Consider the following 15,379-nt stretch of genomic DNA (forward strand, 5'->3'; position numbering starts at 1 on the left):
TGATACACGTATTTATGCAACTAGTTGACTTTTGAACTTGAATTCTTGTATATACATTTTTTTTCTGTAAGAAGTCAGAGTTTTATGTGGTTAAAAAGCATTGCCTGCGTACATGCTCAGTCATGTCCAAATCTTTGCAACCCTGTGGACTGTAGCCCACCACGCTCCTCTCTTCATGGGGCTTCCCAGGCATGAATACTGGAGTGGGTGTCCATCTTCTACTCCAGGCAATCTTCCTGACCCAGGGATCGAACCTGCTCTCTTGCATTGGCAGGAAGATTCTTTACTACTGAGCCACCTGGGAAGCCCCCAGTTAAAAAGTATTAGTTGGCATGAAGGTCTCAAGATTTATTATATTCTGTATATCAACTTGCAGTTAAAAACTGGGTAATAGAATTAGTTTAGGATAACATTTTGTTCTCTCAAACTTAGAATTTAAAGCTATTAACAAGCAGATTTTCTTGACGTTAAGATCAATGAGAGACATTAAAGGTATTCTGTGACAGTATCCATGTATTAGGGTGAGTACACACTAAGAAGTGTACTAATGTATATACACACATCAACACACAGTGACTCGGCCCCTTTTATTTGAGTTGAGAGCACGATTACGAGTAGCACTCGAAAGGTATAGTTTGTTAGAAGAAGAATTAGGTGCCACACATAAAGAGGTAAGTTTGATCAGTCATTGTGTAGTTTCCGTGAAGGGTTTGTCATTTGAATCTTTTTGTTTTAAAAAAGAATGAAGGCTGTAGTGGTGGGCATTAGATGTTATTTATCTTTCTGATTGAGGACCCGCCCTCCTGGGTTATTTTAATGACTAGTAAACTAGACTTGTGGCTCAGAGCTGCAGATTTCTTACGTACCCCTTTGTCCAGTAGAAGACAAATTCTGACTCTAATCACCTGGTGGTATTCGGGATGGATAGCATCACCATATATTTTCTTTTTATGTTGTGTTTTCAGTTTAAAGTTGAGTTTTTCCAGGTGGAGTTTTGCTGTATTTACTTATTTCTTTACTCTGATTCAATTTTTTTGGTTTTAGCAGATGATTCTTACAGAGGATAATAACCAGGAAAAGATACTAACGGACAGGGTGCTTGATGTACATCACGAGCAAGAAAACATGTCCAGCGCCAGTGGAAATGCACGTCCTTGGTCTCACTCTCTGTCTGGTTCTTGTCTTACCATCCAGTCTGTGTGGGGCTGTCAGGACCTCTCACCGATGCACCATGTAGGTCTGAGCAACCGTGAGGATCCTGTGAGCTCCCAGAGCGCAGAAGGCAGTTTTGACCTCACCGATTGCCCGGAAGTACTGTATTCCTTCCCTCCCAAAACCAGGCTGTGTAAGGCTTCCTTTCCCCCTTAGAGATCCTCTGACGGCTCTCTAGGCCACGAGGAAGACCTGGCTAAGGTGATCGAGCTCCAGAAAATCATAGAGAGGCAGTCTCGGGAGCAGAGCCAGATGAAGGAGCGCCTGGAAGCCCTCTCTGCCCATGTGACAGAGATGGAGGAGGACCTGGACACGGCCAGGAAGGACCTCCTCAAGTCCACGGACGTGAACAGGAAACTGAAGCAGGACATCCATGAAGTGAGTGACAGCGGCTGTGTCTGTTGTCCTGAGGTGGAATGTGGGTCCCTTGTTCTCCCGGGGATCTCAGCCTTGGCATGGCTGCGTGAGTAAGAGCAGAGCACTGGAGACACCACAACTGGCTGCCTCCCTGCCTCTGCGTCGAGGTCTCCAGGGTAGAAGAGGCCTGGTCCAGGCGGTTGGTTGGCAGTGGACCAACATGAGGGCATCCCTGGTGCTGTGCTGCACCCTGGGTGTGGACTCCTCATTTCCACAAGTTCTAGGGGGCCCACTGTGTTCCTTTTTTAAAAATTTATTCATCCATTCATTCATTTATTGGCATATAGTGGCTTTACACTGCTGTGTCAATTTCTGCTGTACAGCAAAGTGAATCAGTCATATGTCTATCTATTTATGTATCTGCCTCTCTTTTATATTTCCTGCCCCTTTACTTCACCACAGGGCACTGAGTAGACTTCCCTGTGCTGTACACTAGGTCCTTACTCGTTGACTTTATGTGTAGTATCAATGCTGTATATATGTCAACCTGAGTCTCCCGGTTCATCACCCCCCACCCCCCGCCCCCCGCCCCACAACTGCCTGTCGAATGTGTTCCTGATGATGCTGAAATTTCCTTCTGATTCACTCAGGCGAGTCTGATTACACCTGTGGAGCTCGTTCTCTCGGAGAGATGGGAGCATGCTGTGTGGGCTCTGCTGAGGCAGCTTGCCTGGCCATCTTCTCTAGTTTTCTTAGGTTCTGCTCCTTGAAGGGAGCTGTGACAGTGATACCGGCAGTCAGACAAGTTGAGTGGCATTTGCTCACCCTCAGATCCTCAGGCCCGAGCTGTGTAACCATGTGGAATCATGATGTTTCTGGCGGTCGTGTCTGCAGGTGTCGTGATTTATGAGAAACTCTCTAGCAGTCACTGTGAAAACAGAAGAGTGCTGGGGACTCAGGCCTCCTCCTGTGAGCCTTGCCTCTCCTCTGTGTGCAGACAGACAGCACCCATCCTTCCCACCCCTCCCCCATGACACCGTCTCAGAGAGAACCCCTCCAACATGTAGTACAGCAGGTGTCCTTGTTCAGTAGCTTGGTGTGAGTAATTCTGTGTGAGAACTCAAAACAGAAATATTTGCACAGGTTTGTATAAGCTATTCACACTACTCTTTGGCAACAGGAGGAGATTAGGTATCAGAGTTTAATACATATAGAATTCTTGAAAAAGCATTTTTAAGACCTTTCATTTCTAATGTTAGGACTTGGCCCACATTGGTTACTTAGTGACAAGGGAGGGACCTGAAATGGATTTTGAACTGGCGGATAGGAGTTGCACCAGCAGCAATTTCTGGTCCTGGTTTGAGCATTTCATCCATGTGGTGTAACTCTGCTTTAGCAGAACTAGGCTTGAGAAGGCTGCTCCCAGTTGCGTACAATTTGACTTCTGTTTCCACTCTTTAATATTCTTACTTTAATTCTGAGGAAATTGCATGAGACTTTTCCAACTTTTCCTCAAGGAAACGAGCCTCAGAGCTCCCCATTGGATCTGTTGAAGGTCCCTCCCTGTTCTGGGTCAAGCCCGCATGTATGGTGTAGCAGACAGAGGTCCTGACTTCATGCCAGATACCTTCCCTCCTGGAATTCTTGCAATAACAGGGTAGTTTAGTATACTTTTTGTTTGCTGTTTGGGCTTATTATGTAGAAAAGAAGCTTGGTAAACCAAGTGGCTGGACAGAACCTTAAGACAGATGGGTGCCAATCGTGGCAAATGTGACCTTTGGGGTAGGCACATTTTTGCTCACCTCTGAGAAAACTGCCATGTTTAGGACTTTTATTTTGAGGACATTAACTTTATGTTTGATTTGAAACTTAGGATGACCTCAGTGATAAACTTGAAAATGAAATTACAAATAAGGATTCTAGGCATCGACAGCCTTTATGAACTGTGTCTGACTTTTATAGTAGTGAATTCCTGAGGAAGGAAGGTAAAGATCTTTTCATGTGACTCCCACGTTGGAAATCAAGTCCCAGTGCAAAGTTCTTATGACCCTAAAATATTGCGTTCAAAAGTGTGGATGTGCATCATTGTAAATCAGCTGTACTGGAAGGAAATACATTTTTAAAAATTTGGGGGTGACTGCAACTTACAGGTTTGAATTATTTGGGACTTAGTTTAACCATTTTGTGGAATTCCACTCCTGACTCTTTTGTTTTACTTGAACGTGAATCTGGTGGCTTGGTAGGGTTTTTACTGAAAGAGCAGAGTGCAGCAGGGAACTTCATGGCAGCTGGCTGCCTGTTGGGAACTGGGGTCACTGTGACAAAAGGCAGGGTTAGAGCTCCAGTCTGATTAGGATTTGTACTTCCTGTGGTTTGGTGAGCCTTACTCACTCCTGTTCCAAGTGGTCTCAGATAATCAGGATTTAACCAGGAAAACCCAATCTGGCTTCTCCAAAACAAATGAGTCAGTCTGGTGTGTGCCAAAGTGTATCATTGTCCCCACATGCCAAAGTGTATCATTGTCCCCACCACAAAAATAAAATACTAGAAAGCCACTGAAATGTATGATGGGGAATGCTAATTAAGAGCATTACGATATACAAAATAATGGCTGTAAAAGGCAGATCAGAAAATATTGCGTACCACATGCTATTGTTTTCTGAGGGTTTTAAAGCATATCATATTGTTTGTGTATGTACATAGAGTAATACACACACAGAAAAAGTAATAAAGCTGCTTAGAAATAAATGCTAACCTCTCAGGAACCTGAGCTTATAGATACTTTAATTTTTTTTCTTTTTTAAAAACGAATCTGTCTAAATGTTCTACATTGAAAGTTTTTCAGAGTAAGAAGATCTGTTAAAAGAATAATCGTGCATTTACAAATATTAGTTGACTGACATTTCCCCAGGCATGCTCTTATCAGGTCTGTATTTCAGAGGAGATGCAAGCCATATTTTGGCTTACACACCCGTGGCCATGTGCTGTCAGTAGGGTTCCCTCTAAATGATGATTCTGGTGATGTTTTAAGAAGGGTCCGTACTGAACCCTTCTTCCCTTAACTTGTCAATAAGAATGAATAAGACACTACGGAAAAATGATCTTCTTTACTATATAAGAACTTTTTTTTTTTTTTTTAATACGTCCTTGGGGAACATTTAAGAAAAGCAAATACTCTGGCAGGAGGTGTTCTGCTGAGACCAAGCCCAGGAACACTGAGACAAAATTTACCCTGATGCAGCTTCCAAAACAGAAGGAATCCAGTAGACACGTGCATTTAGGTTTTGTCTCAGCTTACTTAAAGTGACAGTGGCTACACCTCTCGGTCTGTTTTGATCCTCTGCTCTCCCTTTGTAGACAGAGGATAAGAACCGCCAGTTGCAGGAGCGCCTGGAGCTGGTAGAGGAGCTGCAGCAGACGCTGCGGAGGGCGGAGACGCTGCCTGAGGTGGAGGCGGAGCAGGCGCAGAGGGTGGCCTCTCTCTCCAAGGTGCTGTTCTGGGTCCCTGGGGGGGTGGGCGCTGGGAGGGCCTGTTCCCCTGCTGTCCCACCGTGCCCCTGCCCATGCTGCTTGGTCCACACAGGAGCGCAGACTCGGGGGTCCTGCTGCCCGTCTGAGATGGGAGCGCTCCCTGAGTGTGAGGCAGCCCCCGCTTCTGTGTCATCCCTAAGTTAATTTCCCTCCAGTTTTGTCCCATGTTCTGTGTGTCCCTAGGACGCTTCAGCTCCGAGTCACTGCTGCTCAGAGTTCAGTCAGCTACTCAAAACCTAGCAAGATACAGACATCAAAAAATCCCATTCTCGTTTAAGAGATGGCCAAAATAGCTCTGTAATGAACACAGTTTTAAGTCATTATCCATACACTTGTTGAAGAAGTCCCAGCAGGGCACATGCAGACCCGGGGCCCCACTCCCCACTCGCCGTCCCCGGGAGCCCGCGGGTGAGAGGCCGCGTCCCTGGGATATGGCGCTGCTGGGGGCACCATCCCCACTGCCAGCCAGCCAGCCACCCCGTCCTTCTGGCGGGAAAGGTGTTGCCCCGCACTGCCGGAGGGCACTGGCTGGGCATGGAGAGTCGGGCCAGGTCTGTGCTGGCGCGGCTGTCGGAAGCGTTGCCTGGGGCTCAGTGAGCACCTGAGGGGCCGTCAGGTCGCGGGCGGCCGGCGGTGTCGGGTGCTCGCAGACCCTGCCAGAGCAGGGTCACTAACAGCCGCCAGGGGGCACCCTTCTGCCTGTGATCTTCCTCTCCAGGCTTGGTTTCTCCTTTCCCCTGGCATCTCTGCTGTCCGTCCCCGGTCTGCCTTGTAGTCCGACCTTTTGTCTTCCGGAAGCTCTACCACTCAGGAGGCTAAACGATTTGAACTTCTTTCCCAGCTTAGGAAGGTAGAACGTGTACCTTGTGCTTGCAGCTGCTGCCCACGCTGGCTCACCACAGGCAGTCCGAGGAGGGAGCGCAGCGGCCATGGGTGCAGGGCCTGGGGCAGGGGGAGCACGTCTCCTCTCACGAGCTGGTCACCAGCACCCTCCGTGAGCCATGTGTCACACATGAAGCCGTGCAGGCTGCATGAGCAGGTGTGCGGATGTGCCCCCCCTTGAACCCGAGCCCCGTGGTCTGCATAGAGCATGGCCCAATTGCCGCCCCTGCAGTCACAGCCCGAGTGCTGTCAGGACAGGGTCGTTGCAAGCGGAGCTGATGCTGTTCTTGGGCGACAGGCGGGACAGAGTCACGGCAGCATAGAAGATAGGCTGCGCCAGATGGAGGCCCAAATGGAGGAGAAGATCAAGGAGCTGCAGCGGGTGCCTGTGCTGACAGGGAAGCGGTGTCTGGGCAGGAGACACGGCTTGGGTGGGGGCCAGCGCTGCCTTTCTCCGCCACTCCCATCTCTGCTGCTGAGTGTGTGCCTGTGTGGCCCCATCTGCTGATCCGGGCATCCACCTCCTCGGGAGCAGGGCCAGAGGTGGTCGCCCATAGGTGGTAGGCAGGGGCCAGGGCGTCCCCACGTTCAAAGAGGCTGCTTGTTGCTCTGACCAGCCAGTCTGGGAGCTGCTTGGGATACAGGTGGACCTCAGGACTGCCCCTCAAACAAACTTGAGGTTGCCAGCCTGGGGCCTATGAAACTGAAGGCATGGCGACCAGGTGTGAAGCCTGTTTGCCTCGGACGTGGCACTGGAGTCCCAAATGCCAAACGGGTGTTCCAGACATGGTGTGTGGTAGGATGGCTGCTCCTAGGCAGGAGGAGAACCGTAGTTGTGCTTCGACAGAAGGTGCATCAGGAAAGGGCGATGGTGGAGGCTCGCATCACCGAGTCCTGAGAGAGGTTTCCTGGAAAGGTTGGCTACATGGTGATACAGACCATCCAGGAAATGGAGTGGGGATCCCAGGTCCAGCCTCACGTGTCTGTACAGTCCCCACCATGCCTGTGTTCTTGGGCCTGGACTGCAGAGCCTCACAGGCGGGATCCCAGGGGGCAGTGGTTCTGACTCCCATCGTGAAACCCACAGTGAGGCACCCTCCCCGCTTAGGCAGAGAGCTCAATGTTTCCCGATCAAGGGTGCTCTTCCTTACTTTCAGAACTGCTGCTCAGAGGCTGTTGAGATCAGGATGCTGTTTATGACTAAGCCAATTCAAAGTCAACTTTTGTTTTGCTTTAAAAATCTTTGAATGCTGATGCCTTATTGTGGAAGCTGTGACAGGTTTTCTTTCCTTGGGCTCAAAAATCACTGCCGATCGTGACTGCAGCCATGAGATTAAAAAATGCTTGCTCCTTGGAAAGCTATGACAAACATAGACAGCATATTGAAAAGTACAGACATCACTTTGCTGACAAAGGTCCATATCGTCAAAGCCATGGTTTTTCCGGTAGTCACGTATGGGTGTGAGAGTTGGACCATAAAGAAGGCTGAGCACTGAAGAATTGATGCTTTCGAATTGTGTTGCTGGAGAAGACTCTGCTTTATCAGAAAATAAACTGTTTTTAAATGTATTACAATGGAAAATTTCAAACATGCACAAAAGTGGATGGAGTAGTATAATAAATACCCATGACCCATCCCGTCAATTAATCTCAGCAAATTCTCACACAGAGCCAATCTCAAATAGATCATTCTCTTGTCTTCTCTCCATTTTATTTTTTAATACAGTAAGTCCTAAAACAGCTTTTTAAACCTTGAAATTGATGCTCATTTTATAAAACACAGACTTTCCAACTTTGTTATTACATTTAAAAATTGCTTGAGGTAATTATTTCATTTTTAATATGAATTTTCATATTGGAAAAGACCCTGGTGCTGGAAAAGATTGAAGGCAGGAAGAGAGCAGATGACAGAGCATGAGATGGTTAGTCGGCATCACCAACTCAATGGACATGAGTTTGAGCAGATGCTTGCGGAAGTCGAGTTACATTTTCCTTATGGCTAATCCAGTGCTGTAACACGTATAGCATTTCTGGTTTTGAACACTGAATGTGTTTGCATTATAGATGGGTTTAGAGTGTGTGGCCATTATGTGTGGTTCAGAATTCTGAGCAGTCCTTTGTGGGTTCACCCGAAAGCTGAGACAAAGCGTGAGCCTTTCACATGGACTGTGCTGTGCGTCAGAAAGATAATACGAGCCACCTACACAATCTAAAATTTCCTAAAAACAAATAGGCTACTTGACGTCCTTCTTTCACTGCGAATCTTGAAATCCTCTGTGTGATTTCCACATCGAGCTTTGCACCAGCCTGTCTCACGTGCTCAGGGGCTGCACGAGGCGGGTGACTGTTGTGGCCGACAGCACAGAGCTTCCAGGTTGACTTGAGTGACTCAGAAACTTGGCCCATTTGACTTGTTTTACCCCATGAGGAAGTGAAGTGGGCTGTAGAGGAATGAATGTGAGGAATGCAGGTGAGCTCCATGGAGACACTTTAAAGCAGTGAGGGCAATAGAGTGAGTCATGTCCCCGTGACCCAAACCCCCGCCCCAAGTCCAGCTTCTCTCTACCCACTTCATCATTGTTCATGGCTTACGATGTTTCCTCCAGAGAAACCTTTTCTACACCTGAGATGGAACTTCCTCTTCATTATGGTTTATAAGGGTTAATATTGTTCTGAGTGTTTATATTTGCTAGGGACACTTAGAGAACATTTTCTCAGAATTAAAATGTTCGGAGTTGATACCTACTCATGTAACCTGTTCTGCACATTTTGGTGCAAGTCATTTTATATCCAGAAAGCAAACGGTGCAGGCTGTGTCATTTGCTGTTTCGTAGGACCAGCTGATTCTAAACCTGGAAACCCTGAGAGCCAAAGTGGACCAGACGAGACTGTGAGGGGCTCCCTTCCACCACAGGTAGGCTGCTCCCCCGGGCAGCTCCCCTCAGCACTGTCAAGTGTGACAAGGGCCTGTCTGGTATGTGGACAGTATGACTGGGTGTTGCTCATGGTCACACCTCAAGGAGCCTGTAGCTTCGTGGCCAGTGAGAGGGAAGAGACAAGCATCGTTCCTTAGGGTCAAACTTGGTACCATGGAGTGGTAGTAACAGGATTGACAACATTTAAAACCACAGGCAGAGGTTTGGAAGTGGGGGGCCGACCAGTTGATATTTGGGTGTATTCATTTGAGGGGCCTAAGAGACTGTGACACTGATGTTTCTGAAGAGTCACAGAAGGTTAATGACCTGTAGCCTTTTTTATGTGAGTGGAGACTGAGACATGACTTGCTGTTGACTGCAGTGGGAGGAATCACCTGGCTTGTGAATGAGGAGAGCAGATTACTGAGCATCCTGATTTTTTCTTACTCGTTGTTATAGGGGCAGTAATTCTTAAGTATTTAAATGTTTCTTTGACTTCTTCACGGAAAATGGTCACAAGTGAGAGAGAAACTTTAGCAAAGGTTATTAAGTGCTTAACTGGTGACATTTGCCGAGGACCAGCCCCGGCTGATCCAGGGTATTCGAAGGGGAGACGGCGTCGGCGACTATTTATATGCTAATTAGAGATATAGAGAACAATAGAATGAGGATAGCTCAGTAGGAAAATTCAGTGGAAAAAAGAAGCTGAGTAGCTTGGTTTACGCGGGAGACCAATAAAACTTCAAGACAAGAAGTTTGCACCACTTACGTAGGCCGCAGGCGCCCTCTCGAATAGCGGAAGGTGTCTCACCCTAGACACCTTCTCGAGTGGGTCTTAGAAGCCCAGGCATGATTAGTAAGCGTGGTGGGTTCCGCGCTCCAGATGGAGACTCAGCTGGAAGTTAAAAGAAAGAATGACATGGGGAGACCAAGCGTTGGTGAGCAAGGCCCATAGCTTTATTTTTAACAGGGGCTTTTATACCCTAAGTTACACATAGAGGATAATAGGGGATGCAAAGTCAGCAGTCTTTGATTCTTATCAAAAACCAAGGTTTCTTTCCTGCAAATTTATCGTATACAAATGGTTTAGGTGATTTACATCATCTTCTGGCCAGAAGGCCTACTAACATTTTATGACTCTTGACAAGGACTTATCAACAAAGACTTACTTTCTCTAAGAGTAATTATTTTAAGGTTTGGCACCATCTTCCAAAGATAAAATTGCATTCCTATAGGGCGGATGTGTAATGGGTTTACAACAAAGGAAAGAATTTATTACCTTAAGGGTCTAAAGTTACTAACACCAAGGCCACTACTTATTTTTTCTACATACCCACTATTAATTAATACATATTCAAGGATACAATTCAGGGGATGTGAAAACTTGGCAACAAACATTGACTCATCAATGAAATCCTTTACTAGTTTATTCTGACAGTTTTTAACTCTCTGAGAGGCTCTAAGCTATTTGAATATCTTAAGCTTCCCGTGCCTCTGGAGGCTAGGAGACTGTAAACAATCGTATGCATAGCTGCAGGAGTCCGGGTAAACTTGTCAGGCGAGTTAGAGAGCCATCTGAGGGGTTTGGATTTAAACACTCCTAATTGCCCAGGAACTTTATTAATTGGAGTTGTAAGTTAACTCTTTGACAGAGAGAGAGCGAGATGGTGGTAGGGGACAGCCCCCAGTAAAGTCAGAGGTGAGAGCACAAAGCAATAAAGTAGGCAGACTCTGGTTTTTTGGGGGACAATGCTCGAGAATATTCGGGGGGACTCCTGAGGCTCGATCCCGCCTTTGCGTATGCCGAGCCTCCTTCCTCATGACCTTTGTCACGAGTGGAATGCCTCACCGGCTCCCCGCATCTCCCCCTTTTTTATTTCTTAAAACAGCCAGATGTAGCTCAGTCGCGAGCCTCTGAATGCTCTGCCGAAGAATCCTGACAATACAAGGAAGAATGATTATTAGAAATAAAATTAAAACAGCCAACGTAGCATAGCCGAGGAAGGTAGACAGAATATTTTTTCCTGAAATGTAGTTAGAGAAAGTATGGAAGAAATCATTTGCTGTTCCAGCGGCAGTAAAATCTAATCGGGAGTGTTCCAGGGTTGCTATTTGATTGCGAAGTTTCCCTAAGTCTAAGCTAATGTCAGAGCTGTTCCAAATACCTGAAATATGGTTTTTAATCTTTTCCCATTCAAAATCTGTCTCATTTACTTTCAGGGGTGTTACACATATCCACCGGTAGTCAGCATGACAGGACAATGCCATTTTCACCTTTAAAGCCTGCAATTCAGTCCCAATATGTGTTACTGCTTCCTCTAGGGCGTCTACCCTCATCTCTAATTTTCTGTCTATAGCTTCCTGTGTTGCCAATGCTAAAGAAACATTTTTGGACATAGAATCAACATATTGAGCAGTATGTACTTGTTGAGTCAATGATATTGCTGCCACAGTAACAGAAGTAATTGCACTTATCAAAGCTGCTATTCCCAAGATAAGTAAGCCCACAAACCGTCGTGTTCGCATTAAATCCTGCAGTTGTTGCAATACAGCCAAACCGTAATTATCATACCAATAAGAATGCACAGACACAGGTATCATGAGATAGGGTGGGCGTTTCAACACAACAAAAGAACAAACATTATATTGGGGGGTCAAACAAGATGAAAGCATACATTGTTCACAAGTTACGATATTAGGTCCACCTGAATAATTCATGTGTACATTTAATCTTTTGGAGTCATTAGTAAAGAGAAAAACATAAGGCGAAGGTACACAAGCTAAAACAGAATAAGTAGAATTGCTATTTGGACGGAATAAGGAAATGGGAGCAGTGGCAGCAAGGGCCCTCCAAATTTATGGCTGCCAAGAGGTTCTGTTCTTAGTTGTATAGGACAATATAGGCGAAACAAATCGATTATTATGCCATCTAGTAATGCTTAAAGGCCAAGAAACCAAATCTTTCTTCCAATTATAAAATCTGCTGGGAAAGTCATCAAGGGGCAATGGGCTCCTATCTAGGTCTGAGTTACTCCAATCTTGAATCATGTAATTTCCTCCTCCCGGTATTCTATAATCAGCTCTTAAACGATAAGTACAAGATTTCCAAATCGGATACCCTGTACGATCATCTATAGTGTTCCATATGGCATCTGAAGGCTCGGTATTATAACAACTTGAATATCCAGGAGGGGGTCTATGGATTATAAGTTCATGGGGATCAAGGGCCCCGGGCATACGAGCCTGTAAAACCCAAAGCGCTAGACGCCCTCTGTGTTCAATACCTGAGGCTGGAGAATGAGTCAGAACTGCCTTTTTAGAGGCTCCGACACATCCTTCTTTAGGGGGAATAATAAAGCTTTCTATATCACTGGGAAAGTTGAAACAAACAGGAAGGTCGTCTGCTAATCCCCTGAAGGTAAAATTGAAATTAATAGGATATTCGTCTGTGGTATAGGAAGTATATGACCCTCCCAGTAACTGAGGCTGGTTTGTGTGGACCCGTAGGGGGTCACTGTTCCAGGTAACTACTTGAAGGGTTGGAGGATCTGGAAAGTAAGCCCAATACTTTTCAGGAGTGGGGGAGGAGGCGCTTACCTGGCAAGATAATAAGGCAAGCATAGCAATAAACATCTTCTCAGGGGAGGTTGGAGAGCCCTGCAAAGAGGTTATTCCCCGTGCCTGATGGCAGAGTGTTTTTATTTGTCCCCAAGTAGGTATGGAGGCATTCCAGGTCGCCTGAGTCAGGCGGCCTGACCCCCTTTTGTGAGGCAAAGGATCGGGGGGAGCGATATCCTGTATGTGAAGTTGAGACATCTGTTTGGTGGGCGGATCCGTCCCCTGCTCATCCGGGATCCCTGATGTCAGTTGCTCCGATGTCAGTGGTGTTTCCCGTGCTGGCGGGGGGAGCGAAGGCAGAGGAGGCCCTTTTCTCTTTCGGGGTCGCGGCGGCCGTGGAACTCGGTATCCGAGAGGCTGAGACATGGCGAATCAATCTATCCGGAACCCAAATTGGAGAATCTGCGTCCTGTGGAAAAATACAAGCATATCCTCGACCGCTGGTTAACAATGGGTCAGGACCTTTCCATTGTCCGGAAAGGAGGTCCTTCCATTTAACTAATGGTTTTGCATTCAATTGCTCCGGGCACCAATGGCGAAGCATTGCAGTCATTCCAGCTGAATCAGTATTTAAAATATTTATTACAAAAAGAGCATGTTGCAAGAGGTGATGGGGAGAACTATATTTAAACTCCCCTTCTTTCAGTTTTTGAATTTGGGTTTTTAACGTTTGATGTGCTCTTTCCACAATGGCTTGTCCTTGTGGATTATAAGGGATGCCTGTATTATGTTTAATTTGAAACTTTAGACAAAATTCCTGAAAAGACTTAGATGTGTAAGCAGGAGCATTATCAGTTTTCAAGGCTTTTGGCAGACCCATATATGAGAAACAAGTAAAGAGATGTTGTATTACGTCTTTAACTGCTTCCCCTGTGCGAGCAGTTGCAACAATAACATGAGAAAAGGTGTCTACTGTTACATGAACAAAAGACAGTTTTGCAAATGAAGAGATGTGAGTTACATCCATCTGCCAGAGTGCATTAGGTTTAAGACCGCGAGGGTTAACTCCCATAGGTAAACTATTTATAGTAGTGGGACAATGAGAACAGGGACGAACAATCTCCCGAGCAGAGTCTCGAGGAATCTGAAATTGATATCTTAGCGCAGTAGCATTTTGATGGTGGAGTGAATGAGAAGCTCGGGCTTCTTCAAAAGCAGAAGCCACTGTGACCTTAGTTAGTGAATCTGCCAGGTCATTTAAGGCACTTAAAGGTCCAGGCAATCCAGAATGAGCCCGAATGTGACCAATAAAATATGCTCGGCTTCGTTTCCAAATTTGCTGCTGCAGTTTAGTTAACAAGTAAAATATTGCAGTTTTGTTCTCAGGCAGGATCGCAGTCTCAATGTGTGGAAACAGCCTGACCACATACTGAGAATCAGAATAAAGGTTAAATTCCTCCTCTGCAAACATAACAAAAGCCTCTATAACAGCTGTGAGTTCAGCTCTCTGGGCCGAAGTCTCCTGCGTATGTAAAACTTTACGCTGATCTTTTGTAACTATAGAAGCTCTGCCATTAGCAGACCCGTCAGTAAATACCATTTGAGCATCTGAGATGGGAGAGTATTTACACCTAACAGGGAAAATAACTGGGTGTTTAGACATAAAATTTAGCAAAACATGTGAAGGTAAATGATGCAGAATTTGGCCAAAATAATTTCCTATAGCAATCTGCCAATCCTCATCAAACATTAGAAGAGCATCAAGTTGTTCTTTATTATATGGAATTACAATTTCTGCTGGTTCTTTACCAAACAATTCAATGCTACGTTTTCTCCCTTTCAATATCAGTGTAGCTATCAGTCCTGGATAAGAGGCCACTACTTTTTTAGCCTGGGCGGGGAGATGGACCCATTCTAGGGGGCCGTTTTGCCACAAAACTCCCGTAGGTGCTGTTGGAGTAGCCAGGCAGAGGAATTGCCAATTTGTTTGTAAATTAACTCTTTTTACATAGCTATCAGATAAAGCTGCTTCCACTTTTTCTAAGGCCTCCTGAGCCTCAGCAGTTAATTGTCTCTTAGAAGTTGGATCAGGATCCCCACGTAAAATGTTAAAAGAGGCTTTAATTCAGCAGTGGTTAATTTTAAATAAGGTCTGATCCAATTAATGTCGCCTAAAAGTTTTTGATAATCATTTAAAGTAACAAGGTGATCCTTTCTCAATTTTAATGGGGCATGAGTCACAGTTTCTGAATTGATAACCCGTCCTAAGTAAGTTATGGGCGGATTGACTTGAATTTTCTCTGGGGCAATTTTTAAGCCTCTGTCTGTTAAAGCCTGAGTCAAATCCTGGAGAACAGTTTGTAAATGAGCTCTATCAGGGTGAGCTATTAAAATATCATCCATATAGTGAATCATATACAGTTGTTCATATTTAGCCCTAATATCTTCTATAGCTGCATTAACAAATTTTTGACATAGAGTAGGGCTGTTTTTCATTCCCTGGGGCAACACTTTCCATTGAAACCTTAAATGAGGCTGCTTAAAATTTTCTGCTGGTAAACTAAAAGCAAATCGCTTTTTATCCTCAGCATTTAAGGGGATGGTGAAAAAACAGTCTTGTAAATCAATGACAATAATATTATATCCTTCTGGGACGGCTACTGGGGAAGGAAGCCCAGGTTGTAAGGCTCCCATATCTTCCATAGTGGCATTAATAGCTCTTAAATCTTGTAAAAGTCGCCAGTTGCCAGATTTTTTCTTAATAACAAAAATAGGAGTATTCCAGGGGCTATTGGAGGGCTCAATATGTCCCAGTGCTAGTTGTTCAGAAATTAACGCTTTGGCTGCCAGTTGTTTTTCTTTAGTCAGAGGCCATTGTTCTACCCACACCGGGTCCTGAGATTTCCAGGTAATGGGGTCGGCAG

At 45.6% G+C, this 15,379-nt stretch overlaps 1 protein-coding gene across 1 annotated transcript in view; it reads left to right on the forward strand.

Moving 5' to 3' along the window:
• LOC113880074 (liprin-alpha-1-like) overlaps window positions 1-15,379 on the forward strand; it is a 29,869-nt gene that overhangs the window by 2,404 nt on the left and 12,086 nt on the right. Inside the window, 7 exon segments of the mRNA XM_027522075.1 lie at window positions 597-671; window positions 1,045-1,146; window positions 1,369-1,590; window positions 3,443-3,514; window positions 4,927-5,058; window positions 6,281-6,364; window positions 8,817-8,896. Of these exon segments, the coding sequence (XP_027377876.1) occupies window positions 597-671; window positions 1,045-1,146; window positions 1,369-1,590; window positions 3,443-3,514; window positions 4,927-5,058; window positions 6,281-6,364; window positions 8,817-8,896 (767 nt within the window).

Source organism: Bos indicus x Bos taurus, chromosome 21 (genome assembly GCF_003369695.1).
Source record: "Bos indicus x Bos taurus breed Angus x Brahman F1 hybrid chromosome 21, Bos_hybrid_MaternalHap_v2.0, whole genome shotgun sequence".
Lineage (NCBI taxonomy): Eukaryota > Metazoa > Chordata > Mammalia > Artiodactyla > Bovidae > Bos > Bos indicus x Bos taurus.